This window comes from Ictalurus furcatus, chromosome 2 (genome assembly GCF_023375685.1).
Source record: "Ictalurus furcatus strain D&B chromosome 2, Billie_1.0, whole genome shotgun sequence".
In the NCBI taxonomy this organism is placed as follows: Eukaryota; Metazoa; Chordata; class Actinopteri; order Siluriformes; family Ictaluridae; genus Ictalurus; species Ictalurus furcatus.
The window spans coordinates 5780648-5796247 of record NC_071256.1 but is presented as its reverse complement, the minus strand read 5'-3'; the positions used below and the strand labels follow the sequence as shown (position 1 = coordinate 5796247).

The following is a 15600-nucleotide window of genomic DNA, read 5'->3' as shown; positions in this document are numbered from 1 at the left end:
GAGTCACGTGACCCGTGAGCACGATGGCAGCTTAGTTCAGTGGTTCTACTGACCCTACTTATATTCAACGACTTATCCATGTTAATTAACTAACTGTTTGTACAGTTGTTTATCAAAGCAGAGTGTAAAATCCTGCAAGACAGATTAGATAACATTCAGAAGGAGTTGTCTGGCTGTTCAAATTCTGTAAGAGAATTGCATGACAGATTTACCAGCCTGAGCAGTCGAGTAAAACAGAACAAATCTTTTAAAAATGTTCCACTAAACTTGTGACCTATGAGGAGAAGTTAACTCATTCAGAAGACCGGAGCCGCAGGGATAATGTTCACATAACGTTTGTTTATATTATTTTACAGTCATAACACAATGCAACAGAAACTTTTCATATTTTCACATAGCTGGAATGTGAAAAGATAAAATGATCCCAGCGAGCTGCCTGTCTTGATTATTTGCATAGACAGCACGCTGACCTGGCACTTAATCAAGAGTTGCACTTGAGGAAATCAGACGTCCAGAGCTTCTCTAATAAATTTTATGATGTTGCTGCATCAACGTCATTAGACAGTAAATCTCGGGGTTCACTTGTCGTGTTGAAACAAAGGCTTTCTTTTAACATCTTGGAAAGGTATAGCTGTGAGGATAGTAGTGTCATTCATAAAAGCATACAGTCATGTGAAAAAATAAGTACACCCCATGGAAAATGTAGTCTTTTTTATTTTTAATTTTTTTTTTTTTACATATTTGGACAAGCAAACATTTGACCCTCTTTGAAACAGTGCCTATTAATAAAGGTGATACACTATCAAATGACACATAAAATTGACATTTTGTAGTAATTTTCACAGTTTAAATGAACAAAAAACAGATCAGTCTCATGGAAAAAGTAAGTACACCCCTGCATTTATCACACCTTCAAATCCATAAAATTAGAATCAGGTGTAGATTGGGTGAAGGTGATTCGGACCTGCTTAGGGAGTGCAGGTGGAACCTGTCTTATTTATACCCCTCTCATATCTAGTGTCTGGTGTTCCCTTTGTTTTTGAGGTTCGTGGTGTCATCATACCAAGATCTAAAGAGTTCTGTAAGGCCTTCAGATAAAAGTGTCACGAATCGCGACGGTGCAGAGATAGGACGGATGCAAGTGCAGGATGAACAGTTGTTTATTTGAAAGAGAGACAGGCAGACAAATCCAAAACGTGATCCAAAACGTAATCCACAAACATGCAAGAGGTCAGGCGATTGGCAAACAGGCATACACGGGGCAAGGCAGGAATCTAGGTCGTGGTCTCGGAAAACAGGGTCGGTAAACAAAACGAGAAACGAACTATGACGAGGGACTGGAAGCGGATAATCCAGCGCGAACTAACTTTACACATGGACTGTGACTATGACTATGACTACGATACTGACTACGATACTGACTACGATACTGACTACGATACTGACTACGGACTGACTCTAAGATAATCTTCCGCGTTGTGTGCTGGGAGGCGCGCGGTATATATGCGGACATGATCAGCGTCTAAACTGCTAGCAGCTGAGAGCAATACAGACCCACGTGAAATCCCAGCCAATGACAGAACAGGGAGGAGACATGACAGAAACATAAACAAAACACACGTGTCCAGATGTCACTACGGTCAACAACGGAAAAGCAGGTGCTCGCGCATTCGCGCTTAGAGCACGCTGCTTCAAGGGGGAATCATTACAAAAAGGTTGTGGAGGCCTATGAGTCTGGCAAGGGATTTTAAAAAACAATCTTCAAATAATTTGAAATACATCGTTCCACTGTAAGGAAAATAATCTACAAATGGCGCAGATTTCGAACAACTGCCCATTTGTCCAGGACTGGCCGTCCCAGCAAATTCAGCCCAAGAGCAGACCATCTGATGCAAAAAGAAGTCTCAAAGAACCCCAAAATTTAATCACAGAGTCTGCTACTAAGTGTCACAACTGTTGTTGTCAAAGTACATGCTTCTACAATCTGAAAGAGATTCCACAAAGTTGACCTGCATGGGAGGCGTGCCAGGAAAAAGCCTTTGCAAGACTACAGTTTGCCATGGAGCATCTAGGCACAGACCAGGCCTTTTGGAATAATGTGCTCTGGACAGACGAATCAAAGACAGAGTTGGTTGGCCACAGTAACAGCTACCAAAGACAGATTTTCAGGAGAAGCACCTCATACAAACAGGGACTGGAGAGCTTCTATTCATTGATTAAACTATGAATTCTGCATCATATCAAAGAGTACTTGAAGATAATGTGAGGCCATCTGTCTGAAAGTTGAAGTTGAACCGAAAGTGGACCTTTCAACAGGATAATGATCCTAAGCACACAAGAAATTCCACCAACGAATGGCTCAAAAAGAAGAAATGGAGGGTTATGGAATGACCTAGTCATTCTGGATTTGAATCTCATTGAAATGTTGTGGGGGATTTAATATGAGTAGTGCATGCAAGAAAACCCCCAAACATCTTGCAACTGAAAGAATAATGCATGGAAGAGTAGTCACAAATTTCAGCAAGCTGAGGTCAGAGACTGGGGGAAAATTATGAGAAATGCCTACAAGAAGTTATTTCTTCTAAAGGGGGCAATGCTAGCTTCTGAGGCCAAGGGTGTACTTACTTTTTCCACAGAATATCAGATATTTTGATATTTCTGAATAAATGAAAACGCTGATGTTCCTTGTGGTTTTGGGGCTTCCATGGTGTGTACTTATTTTCTCACATGACTCTCTCTCTATATATGGAATATATATGGTGGGATGGAACTTACAAATGGTAAGACTGTTCGTGCTCACACTTTTTATTTTATCTTATTATTTTTATTTTATACCAATGAATCTTTGTACATTAACATTGATTGCAGTCTTGAATAACCATTTGATATAAAAAAGTCATTCATTTTAACAAGTTCTGTCATTCTTTTCAGTAGGAAGAAGAGAAACTTCAACACACTCGAGGAAAAAACACACAACACCTCCATCAGAACCGCCTCAGAGTAAAACAACAAACTCTCCACCTGCATCATTCTCAACAACACTGGAACAAGGTAAACAGCAAACACACAGCAACCTCCCCCTAGGTGCCAAAACTTTTCATCAGTGAGGAAAAAAAAACATGTATTATTTCCTTTATTTACTGAATTACATCTCTGAAACACTCTGTCTTATTGAATGTATCTATAATAACTCATATAAAGTGTAATAGAAAAGTTATTTTCCTGAGTGGTTGAGTGACTTATTTCTTTTCTGATCTGTGGACTGTTGAATAGAATATAACAGAATATAATAAAAGTAGTGTGTGAATATAAGTATATCTTATATACTGTGTGCTATGTATATGCAATACAATGTACACTAAACACAATTTGCAATATTTAAATAATACAGTGCAATATACAATATAACATACAAGTACAGAATCATAAATTGCATATTAAGCCAATTAAGAACAAGAAGAGATAAAACATCAATTAGACAAAGTTCAGAAAAAAAAAATACCCTTGACATTCTGTCCTCCCCAGCACATCCGTAATGATGGCTACGCTCCTGTGTATATCTACAGCTTATTTTTCCTCATGTTTTCATCATGTTTTCAAAAACGAATCAAGTCCATTTTTAACCAAATCAAACAATAAACAAACAATGTGTTACTTTAAAAATAATAATAATAATAATGAAAAAAATTACAGTTAATTAATTATATTGTTAAATCCTAAAAACACCAGTATGTGGACTGCCTAAGATAACCTGCCCCTAGTTATGATTTTGTGTGTGTGTGTGTGTGTGTGTGTGTGTGTGTGTGTGTGTGTGTGTGTGTGAAATTTACATATTTTTGTTATTTTATTGGAATTTGTTGTGGATAAAAAATGTCATAAAATAAACATAAGGGAGACCTAGCATCCAGCAAAGGGGAGAGGAAGGACTGACGACGGGCACCTAGACACATAGAAGCGGGATTAGGCGGACATTGACAAATTGGAATTACACTTTAAAGATCTTTAAGAGCAGTAGTAGTCAAAAAAGTCAAAAAGAGATATACGAGCTGAGCTGAGGAGTGCTACCACACGCACACACACACACACATACCCACACACTCTCGTACAGTCAAGGGCGGGCAAGTAGACATAACACACACACTCTCTCTCTCTCACACACATACTATTATAACTTTATAAGAATACTAAAAAGGAATATTAAGATATTATAAGGGTAATATCTTATAATAATAATATATGTACTCTTTATAAAAAACAGAATAATAGGATATGTGGGACAGTAGAAGGGTAATATAATGATATTAAGAAGTAGGAAGTACAGTAAACCGGTTTTTCAAGCAGTATAACTATATATAAAATAGAGATATAGAGCTAATATGAAAATAAATTATAAACTAGAAATGCAGGCTCGCAAGGAAGGCCTTAATTTTAAGAAAGAACCATGAGGAGCCATTTATAAGGGTGGCTGAGTCAAGCTGCCCCCCCGCGAGATAACAATAAGACCAAGGTCACTCTAGATTGTTTAGTCTTGTCCACTTTCTATTTTACGGGTTATTCAAATTCTCTGGTTTCGATTCTCTGGGTAATTCAAAACTCTGGTTTCTGATTCTCTGTGTAATTCAAAACTCTGGTTTCTGATTCTCTGAGTAACTAAAAACTCTGGGTTTTTATTTTCTGGGTTATTAGAAATGCCTGGGTTCTGATTTTATGTGTAAATTAAAACCCCTGGTTTCAATTCTATGTGTAAGTGAAATAGCCCTTTTCTGGAACATAAGAGTAAGGTAAATGAGCTCTTTTTTTTTAACCCTATTGGTAGTGAGATCATAGTCTTCTTGAAACATATGGGTTATTTAGTGTGTAAATACAGTATAAATACTGGAGCTTAAGCTCAGGGTATTGAGATCACCTCTGAGAATTCTCATCGGTGTGGATCTCGTGTGGTGGAACGGAACAATAAAGCTGGACCCTTGCTTCTTCTCACTCATGGCTGGTGTATTTTTTCTATCTTCAACTGGGCTCAGAGGTAGATGTGAGTATTGGCTTCTAAGTTGAATTTTAAATGTTTTTGGGTAATAGGCTAAATTTGAACCAACAAATTTCTATGGTTAAATTTTTCTGTACTTTGGATTTACTCCCTGCTAAAAGTCATTGCGTTGTGAGTGATAAAGCGTTCTTGTTCAGAGAGACTTTGCTTGTGTTCTGGTAGAATGAGATTTTGAGGCGTGTATGAAGTGTATAATTTAGTACATTAGAGAACTCTCACAATCTCTGTCTTAATGAATTATCTTCAAGAACTCATATGAAGTGTAATAGAAAAGTTATTTCCCAACTTGTAATGTACGTCATTTCTTCATTCTCTTTTGAACTGTAAATAGATGCGTGTGAATTTCACACCTTCTTCTGCTGTCCCTCTGTCAGTGACCATCTTCACTTCCTGCATTACGCCATAGTTATAGTTTTTTACATTTAGTTCAATGCAATTATCAATACTCTTCACACAGTTAACACATCAGTGGTCTCTGTGGACTGAACTGTGTATCACTTTTCAGTGCTTTGACACAAAAAAGAATTGAATAACCTCAGTTTCCAAAATTCATGAATTCTTTTCTCGGTCAAACTCCAACAAAGCTCTGTATATCTACAGCTGATTTTTCCATGTGTTTACATATTGATCAATTCAAGTGCAAAACCAAGCAAAGTGGTACTTTTTTAAATAATAAAATATTTTTTTGTTAAAATAAACAAAAAAATAAATAATCCCAGCTGATTTCTAATTTAACCTCACCCAGCTGTTGTGTTTTTGATTCATTACCATCTATACAAAAGGGGAACTCTGTGGATCTATGAGCAGTGTGGTGATGCAGTGGGTAGCGTTGTCTCCTCACAGCTCCAGGGTCCCCGCTTCAGTCCTGAGCTCGGGCTTCTGTCTGTGTGGAGTTTCTGTGCTTGTTCTCCCCATGTCCATGTGGGTTTTCTCTGGGTTCTCTGGTTTCCTCCCACCTCCTAAAATACACCAGTAGGTGGACTGACCAAGATAAATTGCCCCTAGTTATGATTGTGTGTGTGTGTGTGTGTGTGTGTGTGTGTGGTTCCTGCATTGACCGCTGCACAATCCAGGTTGTATTTCCAGTATACTACACAAATATGTTGTTGAGAGAGAGAGAGCCTAGTGTTCTGGTAGAATGAGATGGTTTTGTGGCGTGTATGAAGTGTTACGGTAGTTATAGTACATTACGGATGTGAGGTTAACTGCTGTACTGAGCTGCACGCTGGTAAAGCCACCTGTGTGAAGAGTTTTGATAAAGTGAACATAGCATTGAGAAATGTGTGTAAGTAATTGTAAAAAATTCGAAACAGATCAGTTTAAAGGAATCTGTACATTGTGTAGTGTTACTCTCTCCAAGTGGTCTTTATTTTCAGATGTAGTTGTAACATGGTGTCTACTCACAGCTGTTTAACTACAAGTAGATCAATGGGATTTAAAAGACAAAATACACACATGATCACAAGATAGTGTAACACACACAGTAGTTAGAGATTAGGGGTTTGAGTCCAGCTGATGATGATCCACTACTGTGCCTGTGTGTTTAAATAAAACTCTTCATGAAAAACTGGACAATTCCTTCAACCTCATGACTTGTTTTTTCTCTCTCACCATCAGCTGTGAGCTTTATATTGACAGAGGTGAACCTTTCCTAATCAAACCAACACTAAAATATGGTACAATCCTAACTAAACTAAATATAAACAAAAAAAAATAATCATCTGCTTGCTGCATGTACCAATTCTCAAATTACTCCAAACTGTATTTTACATATGAACTAATTATATGGAAATTAAATCATTTATTTTACATATATATTAATATCCATTAATTCTTATTGAAACTAAGTAGTCAGTAGTAAAACAGACATTTCATGATTTTACAATTAAATGTACTGAAGCATAAAATTTTGAAATGTTGTACTCATATTGTATTCAGTAGATTGTGAGTTTTTGTATGTTTGTTTCTGTAGGCTGTGCTCTCTCTTCTGATGATCCAAGAGAAATCACAGTCTTCAAATGAATTATAGTTACATATGTAACAAAATGTCTTCTCCATTTAACATAACTGAGGGTTTTACACTACGAGTCATTTTGTGACACATTAAAATCAAGTTACAAATGACAGTAAATACTGATTATGGATATCAGACTGGCCTGAAACTCTGGACTGGTATCAGATTGGATTTGAAATATTTCTCAGTCTAATCTATGATTTATTTTGGTAACACTGTAGTGTTTATAGAGCTACATTACACCTGTTTAATTTCTTCATTACAACTGGCATAAGCTTTCATAAACATTTATAAAAGCTTCAAAAGGTGTCAGTAGCCACGTTTCCATCCAAGGTTTTTGTTTGTTTTTTTTTTTCCAATGAAAGCTTTAGCGCATTAAAATGTTTACTGATATAGCTGATGGAAATGCAAATTATTGATCAAATTTCACAAGTTTCTACATAATATTTGTACTCTCTCCATATTACAAAGATTTGAGGACACGTGGGATGCAAAAGTTACACAATTTGCTGTATGCACAAAATTATGTATGGAAACGACTCAAGGTCAGATTTCTTTTCGGAAAAATAATTCTTTTGACAAAAATATATCTTTCACATGACTATATATAGTCAAAAAAATGTGTTTCCCCTCAAATTGTCATCTCATTGAATGATTGTGATATTATCTTATTTTATAAATTGTCAATAACTGCACCTTAATGTGTTATAAGGGGGGGGATTACATGGTCGCCGTGGTTGGGAATGAACTTAAAAATGGTAAGAGTGTTTGTGCTCACAGTTCTTTTTATTTTTATTTTATACCAATGTATCTTTGTACATTAACAGTGTTTGCAGTCTTGAATAAACATTTGATCCAAAAATACAACAGTCATTAGTTTTAATAAGTTTTGTCTTTTCAGTAGGAAGAAGTGAAACTTCAACACAATCGAGGAAAACAGACACAACACCTCCATCAAAACCGCCTCAGAGTAAAATAACAAACTCTCCACCTCCACTATCCTCAACAACACTGGAACAAGGTAAACAGCAAACACACCCTTTAGGTGCCAAAACTTTTCATCAGTGATGAAAAAAAAAAAAAGACATCTGTATTATTACATTTATTTACTGAATTACATATCGGAAACTCTGTCATATTGAATGTATCTATAATAACTCATATAAAGTGTTATAGAAACTTGTGCGTCACTTCTTCATTCTGGTCTTAGCTGTAAATAGATGTGTGTGAATTTCACACCTTTTTCTGCTGTCCCTCTGTCAGTGACCATCTTCACTTCCTGCATTACGCCTTATTAATAGGTTTTTTTTCTTACATGAATTTATCAATCGTGTGTTCTCATTTTCAAAACTGACAACAGTGGTCTATGTGGACTGAACGGTGTATCGCTTTTCAGTGCTTTGATACAAAATCTATTGAATAACCTCAGCTTTCAAAATTAATGAATTCTTTTCTCACTCAAACGTCATAAAAACTCGTAGAACCCATAGGGGACATGTCCCTCACACTTTTAATAAAATGTCAATTCGTCCCCTGCACTTTTCACTGGCCATGGCCAATTTGTGTATCTTTGATTTCTAGATGTGTTCGTGTCTATAAGTCTTTACATGACCTGATGTTGCATTGACAATTGGTCACTCACATCACGTGTCACACCCATGCTCACACACACGCTGAGCGCTCAGAGGTCGCCATGAGCTCAAAAGGGCAATAAAACATTCTCTCCTTTTTTTTTTTTTTTTTACTAAATGGAGCAGTGTAAGTTGTTTTGGCGTGTGGTATTGGTGTTGCACAATGATGAATAATTTGCTACATATTTCTTTTTAAACACTGCCTATTTCCATTTATGAATAATTAGCTAGATTGGATGGTAATATTAGCCGACCCACAGTCCCACACAAAATAAAAAAAGAGCTTGACACTAAAAAAAAACTGTTACCAGTAAAATTGATTGCATGTTATTGTTGATATAACATGTTATTGTACTGATATAAGGTCTCCTTACAGTGACATGTTTGTTAGTTTAGTTCAATTACAGTCTTTTTGCATCAGTGTGGTTTGAATGACCTATTTCTTTGGTCTGTTGAATAGAATAAAATAGAATATAATCAAGTAGTGTGAATATAAGTATATATTATATACTGTGTGCTATGTATATACACAATACAATGTACACTAAACACAATTTGCAATATTTAAATAATATAGTGCAATATACAATATAACATGCAAGTACAGAATCATAAATTGCATATTAAGCCAATTAAGAGCAAGAAGAGATAAAACTCATCAATTAGACAAAGTTCAGAAAAAATACCCTTTACATTCTGTCCTCCAGCACATCTGTAATGATGTCTACACCCCTGTGTGTATCTACAGCTTATTTAGTTTTCAAAAACTAATCAACTCCATTTTTAACTAAATCAAACAATTAAAAAAACAAAGTTACTTAAAAAAATTTATAACAATAAAAAATTATAATAATTAATTATATTGACAATTCTAAAAACACTCCAGTATGTGGACTGGCTAAGATAACCTGCCCCTATTTATGAGTGTGGGTGTGTGTGCATGCATGCGTGTGTGCGTGTATGCGTGCGTGCGTGTGTGTGTGTGCATCCGTGTGTGTGGTTCCCTGCAATTGACTAGCAAATGTGTGCATGTGTGACTGTATGTATAACAAATTTACATATTTTTGTTATTTTCTGGGAATTTCTATGGTTAAAGTTTCCTGTACTTTGGATTTACTTCCTGCTAAAAGTCATTGTGTTGTGAGTGATAAAGCGTTCTGTTCAGAGAGCTAGTTTTCTGGTAGAATGAGATGGTTTTGTGGCGTGCATGAAGTGTTTCGATAGTTATAGTACATTACGGATGTGAGGTTATCTGCTGTACTGAGCTGCACGCTGGTAAAGCCACCTGTGTGAAGAGTTTTGATAAAGTGAACATAGTATTGAGAAATGTGTGTAAGTAATTGTAAAAACTGGAAACTGATCAGTTTAAAGGAATCTGTACATTGTGTAGTGTTACTCTCTCCAAGTGGTCTTTATTTTCAGATGTAGTTGTAACATGGTGTCTAATCACAGCTGTTTAACTACAAGGGACTCTCTGGGATTTAAAAGATAAAATACACACATGATCACAAGATAGTGTAACACACACAGTTGTTAGGAACTGGGCTGAGAAACAAGAGATTAGGGGTTTGAGTCCAACTGATGTTCCACTACTGACCCTGTGTGTTTAAGTAAAACTCTTAATGACAAACTGGACAATTCCTTCAATCTCATGACTTGTTTTTTGCTCTCACCATCAGCTGTGAGCTTTATATTAACAGACGTGAACCTTTCCTAATCAAACCAACACTAAAATATGGCACAATCCTAACTAAACTAAATATAAACAAACAAAAATAATAATCTGTTTGCTGCATGTACCAATTCTCAAATTATTCCAAACTGTATTTTCCATATTAACTACTTATATCATTTAATTTACATATTTATTAATATCGATTAATTCTTATTAAATCTAAGTAGTCAGTAGTAAAACAGACACATTTCATGATTTTACAATTAAATGTACTGAAGCATAAGTATTTTCATAAAATTAATTTATAATTATTGTACTTCAAATTGTATTCAGTAGATTGTGAGTTTTTGTATGTTTGTTTCTGTAGGCTGTTCTCTCTCTGGTGATAAACATGTAGATATCACAGGATACAAAGGTGGTTCAGTGCTGTTACCCTGCTCCTGTTTTAACCTGCACACCAAACCTCAGATATTCACCTGGTGGCTCTACAGAACAGAACGTCTGACAGAAATGTTAAATGATGAATGCTACCGTGACAGACTTCAGCTGTTTAATCACATTTCTCCTGCTAATCTGTCTCTGCTCATATCTGACCTGAGAGAAGAGGATCAGGGAGTCTACAGGTGCAGCACTGAGAAGGAACACAGAGACATCAGGCTTTTTGTTAAAGGTAAAGCGTTTAAATACACAATAAAAGTTGATATTCAGTGAAAACAGACTTGATCAATGTTCAAAAGAATTATAGTTAAATTCGTAACAAAATGTCTTCTCCATTTTCCATAACTGAGGGTTTTACTCTAGAAATCATATTGTGATGTATACTGTATGAAGTTATAAATGGCAATAATTACTTATTATGGGTATCAGACTGGCCTAAATCTTTGGACTTGTATTGGATTAGATTTGAAATATTTCTCAGTCTAATCTATGATTTATTTTGGTAACACTGTAGTGTTTATAGAGCTACATGCCACCTGTATAATCCTTCATTACAACTGACATAAGTCTACATAAACATTTATAAAGGCTTCAGTAGGTGTCAGTGTCACCTTGTTTTATCAGTGTTAAATGTTAAGGTAAATAAATGTAACCTTTTGGTAAGTATATCTAAAACATCACAATTAATGTTAATATGACATGAAACATTAAAACCAAACTCACTCTAATTGACAGTCAGAGAAAAAAAAAACACACTTTACATAATGATCTAAAGAAAGTCAACCTGGAAAGCATCATAACACCATTTAATGTCTACAGAAATCTGTCACTAGACTAGTTGTTATATTAACTTAACATGAACATTGATAAACACAGTCTGTACATCAGCTGACGCTTTAGGAATCTTTTTAAATACGTGTCTTTATAACTATTTATTTAGGTTCATGTCAGTTGTTATGAAGGATTTATGTAGGTGTCATGTAGCCCTATGAAGATGTCTCTTAAGTAATGTCTTACCTTTATTTATAAGATAAGGTACATGCCATAAACATGTATGTTAATAAGTATGTTTTTATGCAAGGTGAAGTCTGTTAACTGGAAGTATTATTTTCCATTGTAAGAACATCATTAGCTGAAATAAAATAATTAAAACAGATATTAAAGTTAATAAATTCTGTACGATGGCGTGACTACACTGCCTAACGCTTTTGAGAGTCAGAAGAAATCTTTATCTGTTAAAGGTACATGTTTTCATTAATGAATGTGAGCATACTTTACTCCAGTGTCACGTGCCATATTACTAACAGTGATAAAAACAGTCATTAGTTTTAATAAGTTTTGTGTTTTCAGTAGGAAGAAGAGAAACTTCAACACACTCGAAGAAACCAGACACAACAACTCCATCAGAACCGCCTCAAAGTAAAACAACAAACTCTCCACCTGCATCATCCTCAACAACACTGGAACAAGGTAAACAACAAACACACAGCAGCCTCCCTCTAGGTACCAAAACTTTTCATCAGCAATGAAAAAACACATCTGTATTATTATATTTATTAACATTTTTTAATGTATTTTATTACACAGTTTTTTGCGTGAAGATGTGAAGGTACTACACACACACACACACACACACACACACACACACACACACACACAAACAACACATTTTGAGATAGATTAAATTAAACCTGTAGAAGCAGCAGCACTTCTGTAAGTATCTCTGGATAAGGAAAATGAACTCCAACTGTATTCTTAATTTAATCTCCATTTCATTCTACATGGCTTCTACAATAACAGTTATAGCAGATTTGTTTCTACCTTTAGAGATTTAGTTGTATTTGTGATATTCTGCAGGTAACACACATGAAACACACATGCTTTCACTGAACAGTGAGTTATAGGAAAATATCTTCTGCTGCTTCTATCAGAACAACACATGGTGTAAAGAAAGAAGTCAGATTTGGAGATTTATGTCGACAAAAAGCTTTTTTCAGCAGTAAAAGCCATAGAATTTATATGTGTGATATATGTATAATTTTCATGTTCTGACTTTTCTCAGATTGGGTCTGATGTCACTGTATTTACTACTGTTATTTACATTTACTACTCTACTGACCCACATTAACACAGCCGGAGCAGCAGATCATCACTGGACAGAAAACTGAATATAGCAGCATTATAACAAACTAGTCCAGAGTAAATATAGACACATGCTCAGATATTATAGAATAATGCTGAAAACATATATTAAATACACTCTATGGCCAGCACGGGATTCACAATATTGACTTTTTGTGATTTTTATACATTTTACAATTAAATATCAGATTCAGGCATAAACATGTGTGTTACATTTACTTATGTTAGCTAAGTGTATTGTTCTGCATTCATTGTTTATCATTAATTGCTGATGGATAATCTCGCTAATTATATTTTGAGTGTACGTGTCATTTTATATCTTATGTGTACCATACTTATATCAGGTTAAGAAATGAAAGCTCTAGAAGGCTGTTGTCATCATGCTGTTTTGTGTAAGAAGACTGCTATAGAAGTTCTTGTTTGTGACTTTTAATGACTGGATAAAAATAAAAGAAGGAGGATTGTTGAATCTGACTGGACTGAATGTGTTTCTAATCTAGCTTTTGTAAAATTTTCATAATAGTCTTATAGTTTGTTACAGGTTTCTTTTTTAACATACTGAGCTAATTTTTTTCAAAGCTCACACAGTTAGCACAGCAGCGGTCTGAGTGGACTGAACTATGGATCAGTTTTTATTGCTTTGAGATAAAAGACACTGAATAAGATCATCATTCAATATTCATGAATTCTTTTTTCACACAAATTCAGCTTCCAGCAAATCTCTGTGTATCTACTGCACATGTTTCCAAACTGTTGTGCACAGTTTATAAAATAAACAAAACAGTATTTTAAAAAATGTATTCAAAATCAAATAGTAAAAAAATTAATAAATGAATAAATAATCAACCAGTCAATCAGAATTTATTTCTTAATTTAGCTGTAGACCTACACACTTTGTTTTTTCTATACATAAGGGGACATGTTTGGATCTATGGGCAGCACAGTGGTACAGCAGGTAGCATTACTCCCTCACAGCTCCAGGGTCCCCAGTTCAATCCTGAGCTCAAGTTACTGTCTGTGTGGAGTTTCACATGTTCTCCCCATGTCCATGTTTTCTCTGGGTTCTCGGGTTTCCTTCCAGCTCCTAAAAACTTACCAGTGTATTGACTATGCTAAATTGCACCTAAGTGTGAATGAGTGTGTATTCCAGGGTGTATTCCCTCCTTGACCCCAGTGTTCCCAGGATAGGCTCCCGATCCACCGTGACCCTGAGCAGAATAAAGTAATCACTGAAGCTGAATAAATGAATGAAAGAACGAACAAACGAATGAAGATGGATCTAGTCTGCATATTTGGATGTGAGGTTATCTGCTGTACTGAGCTGCATGTTGGTAGAGAAGAGTTCTGAAAAACTGATATCAGTGTTGATAAATACATGTAACCAATTATAAAAATAAAATGGAAAAAAAAGACTCTAAGGGATGTATGGCAGTGTGCGTGTTAAGTGTGGAGTATCACTCAGTACTCTCTGTGGCACATGGCACAATGTCAGTTAACTGATGCTGTGAGAAAGAGGAAGTAGCCATTCTCCCATCAGCCCCCATGCTGCCCTGGCCACAATCATGTGGTTACTCTGACATGCTGAGTGTCTCACACCGGCTCTAACATGAGAGCACTAGATATGTATGCAGCTGTGGTTTTATGAACACCAGGTAACTGCCAGACGTGGTGAGAATCACCAGATATCTTCCTGTGTGTGTGTGTGTGTGTGCGTGCATATGTTTGTGTGTGCGTCTGTGTGTCTGCGTGTGTGCGTGTCTGAATGAATGTGTGCATATGTTTGTGTGTGTGTGCGTGTGTGTGTGTGTGTGTGTGTGTGTGTGTGTGTGTGTGTGTGTGTATGTATGGTGAGAGCATTCAGCAAAGTCACAAGTGGTATGTGACATAGTGTTTGCAATAAATATCACTGTCATATGGACATTTTTCCATGAAACCTATTTGCACTTACTCTGGATATCCAGGTTTCACTGAACCCCAGTTATATACTTAACCACTATTTCAACCTCCCTAACCTGCAGGAGTGGCGAGAATCAACTGGATAACGTTTGCCATGATGGCACGAGGAGCACACACAAGAAGAGCTTATTACCAGAGTATGTAGTTCTTCCACTATTTTCTCTGAAGTGAACACTATCAAAAAGGTAGTTTTCAGAGACACCCATTTCAGTCTGTTATCTTCCTCATAAGGTGGAGCCTTAAAGAACTCTAGCACAAGGAGGAGGGGGATTACTCTTATGGCTGTTATCAGTCCTACCATCCTCCATACTAGTTGGTACTGTACATAGTGATCTGGCTGAATCTGACTGGCAAGTTTAATAATGTCTCATGTTGTAGTGACAAGGTGGTATTCTCAGTAAATCTAGTCTAGGCCTGCTTCTTGGTGGACGTATATAGGAGGCAGCAACAACATTTAACTAACGTGTTGTTTCTGTTTCACAACATTATACTGTATATAACTATAAACTGACAAAGTAAGACATGTAATTCTTTAATAAATAAAAACGGTAATTTTTGCAAAGAAAATAAAACATTACGACATGTACTATAGGAAAATGTCAGGGTTACGCATATAACCCTGTTCCCTGAGAAGGGAACGAGATGTTGCATTTAGCATAACAGTATGGGAGCGCCCTTGCACGCGTGACCGGTATCTGAA

General features: G+C 36.0%; 1 protein-coding gene across 2 annotated transcripts; it reads left to right on the top strand.

Annotated features, from left to right (window-relative positions):
- Positions 1-4802: 4802 nt before the first annotated feature.
- LOC128620365 (uncharacterized) lies at positions 4803-13374 on the top strand. 2 transcript variants are annotated; one of them, XM_053645300.1, is made up of 6 exons: positions 4803-5029; positions 7960-8079; positions 10732-11034; positions 12153-12272; positions 12390-12411; positions 12865-13374. In XM_053645300.1, the coding sequence occupies exons 1-5, from the start codon at positions 4984-4986 to the stop codon at positions 12407-12409; spliced, it is 609 nt and encodes a 202-aa protein (XP_053501275.1). In that variant the 5' UTR covers positions 4803-4983; the 3' UTR covers positions 12410-12411; positions 12865-13374. The 2 variants fall into 2 exon arrangements, 1 of the variants encoding a protein (XP_053501275.1); XR_008388129.1 differs by lacking the exons at positions 4803-5029; positions 10732-11034; positions 12153-12272; positions 12390-12411; positions 12865-13374 and adding an exon at positions 7413-7603 and having other exon boundaries at positions 7960-8306.
- Positions 13375-15600: the final 2226 nt, after the last annotated feature.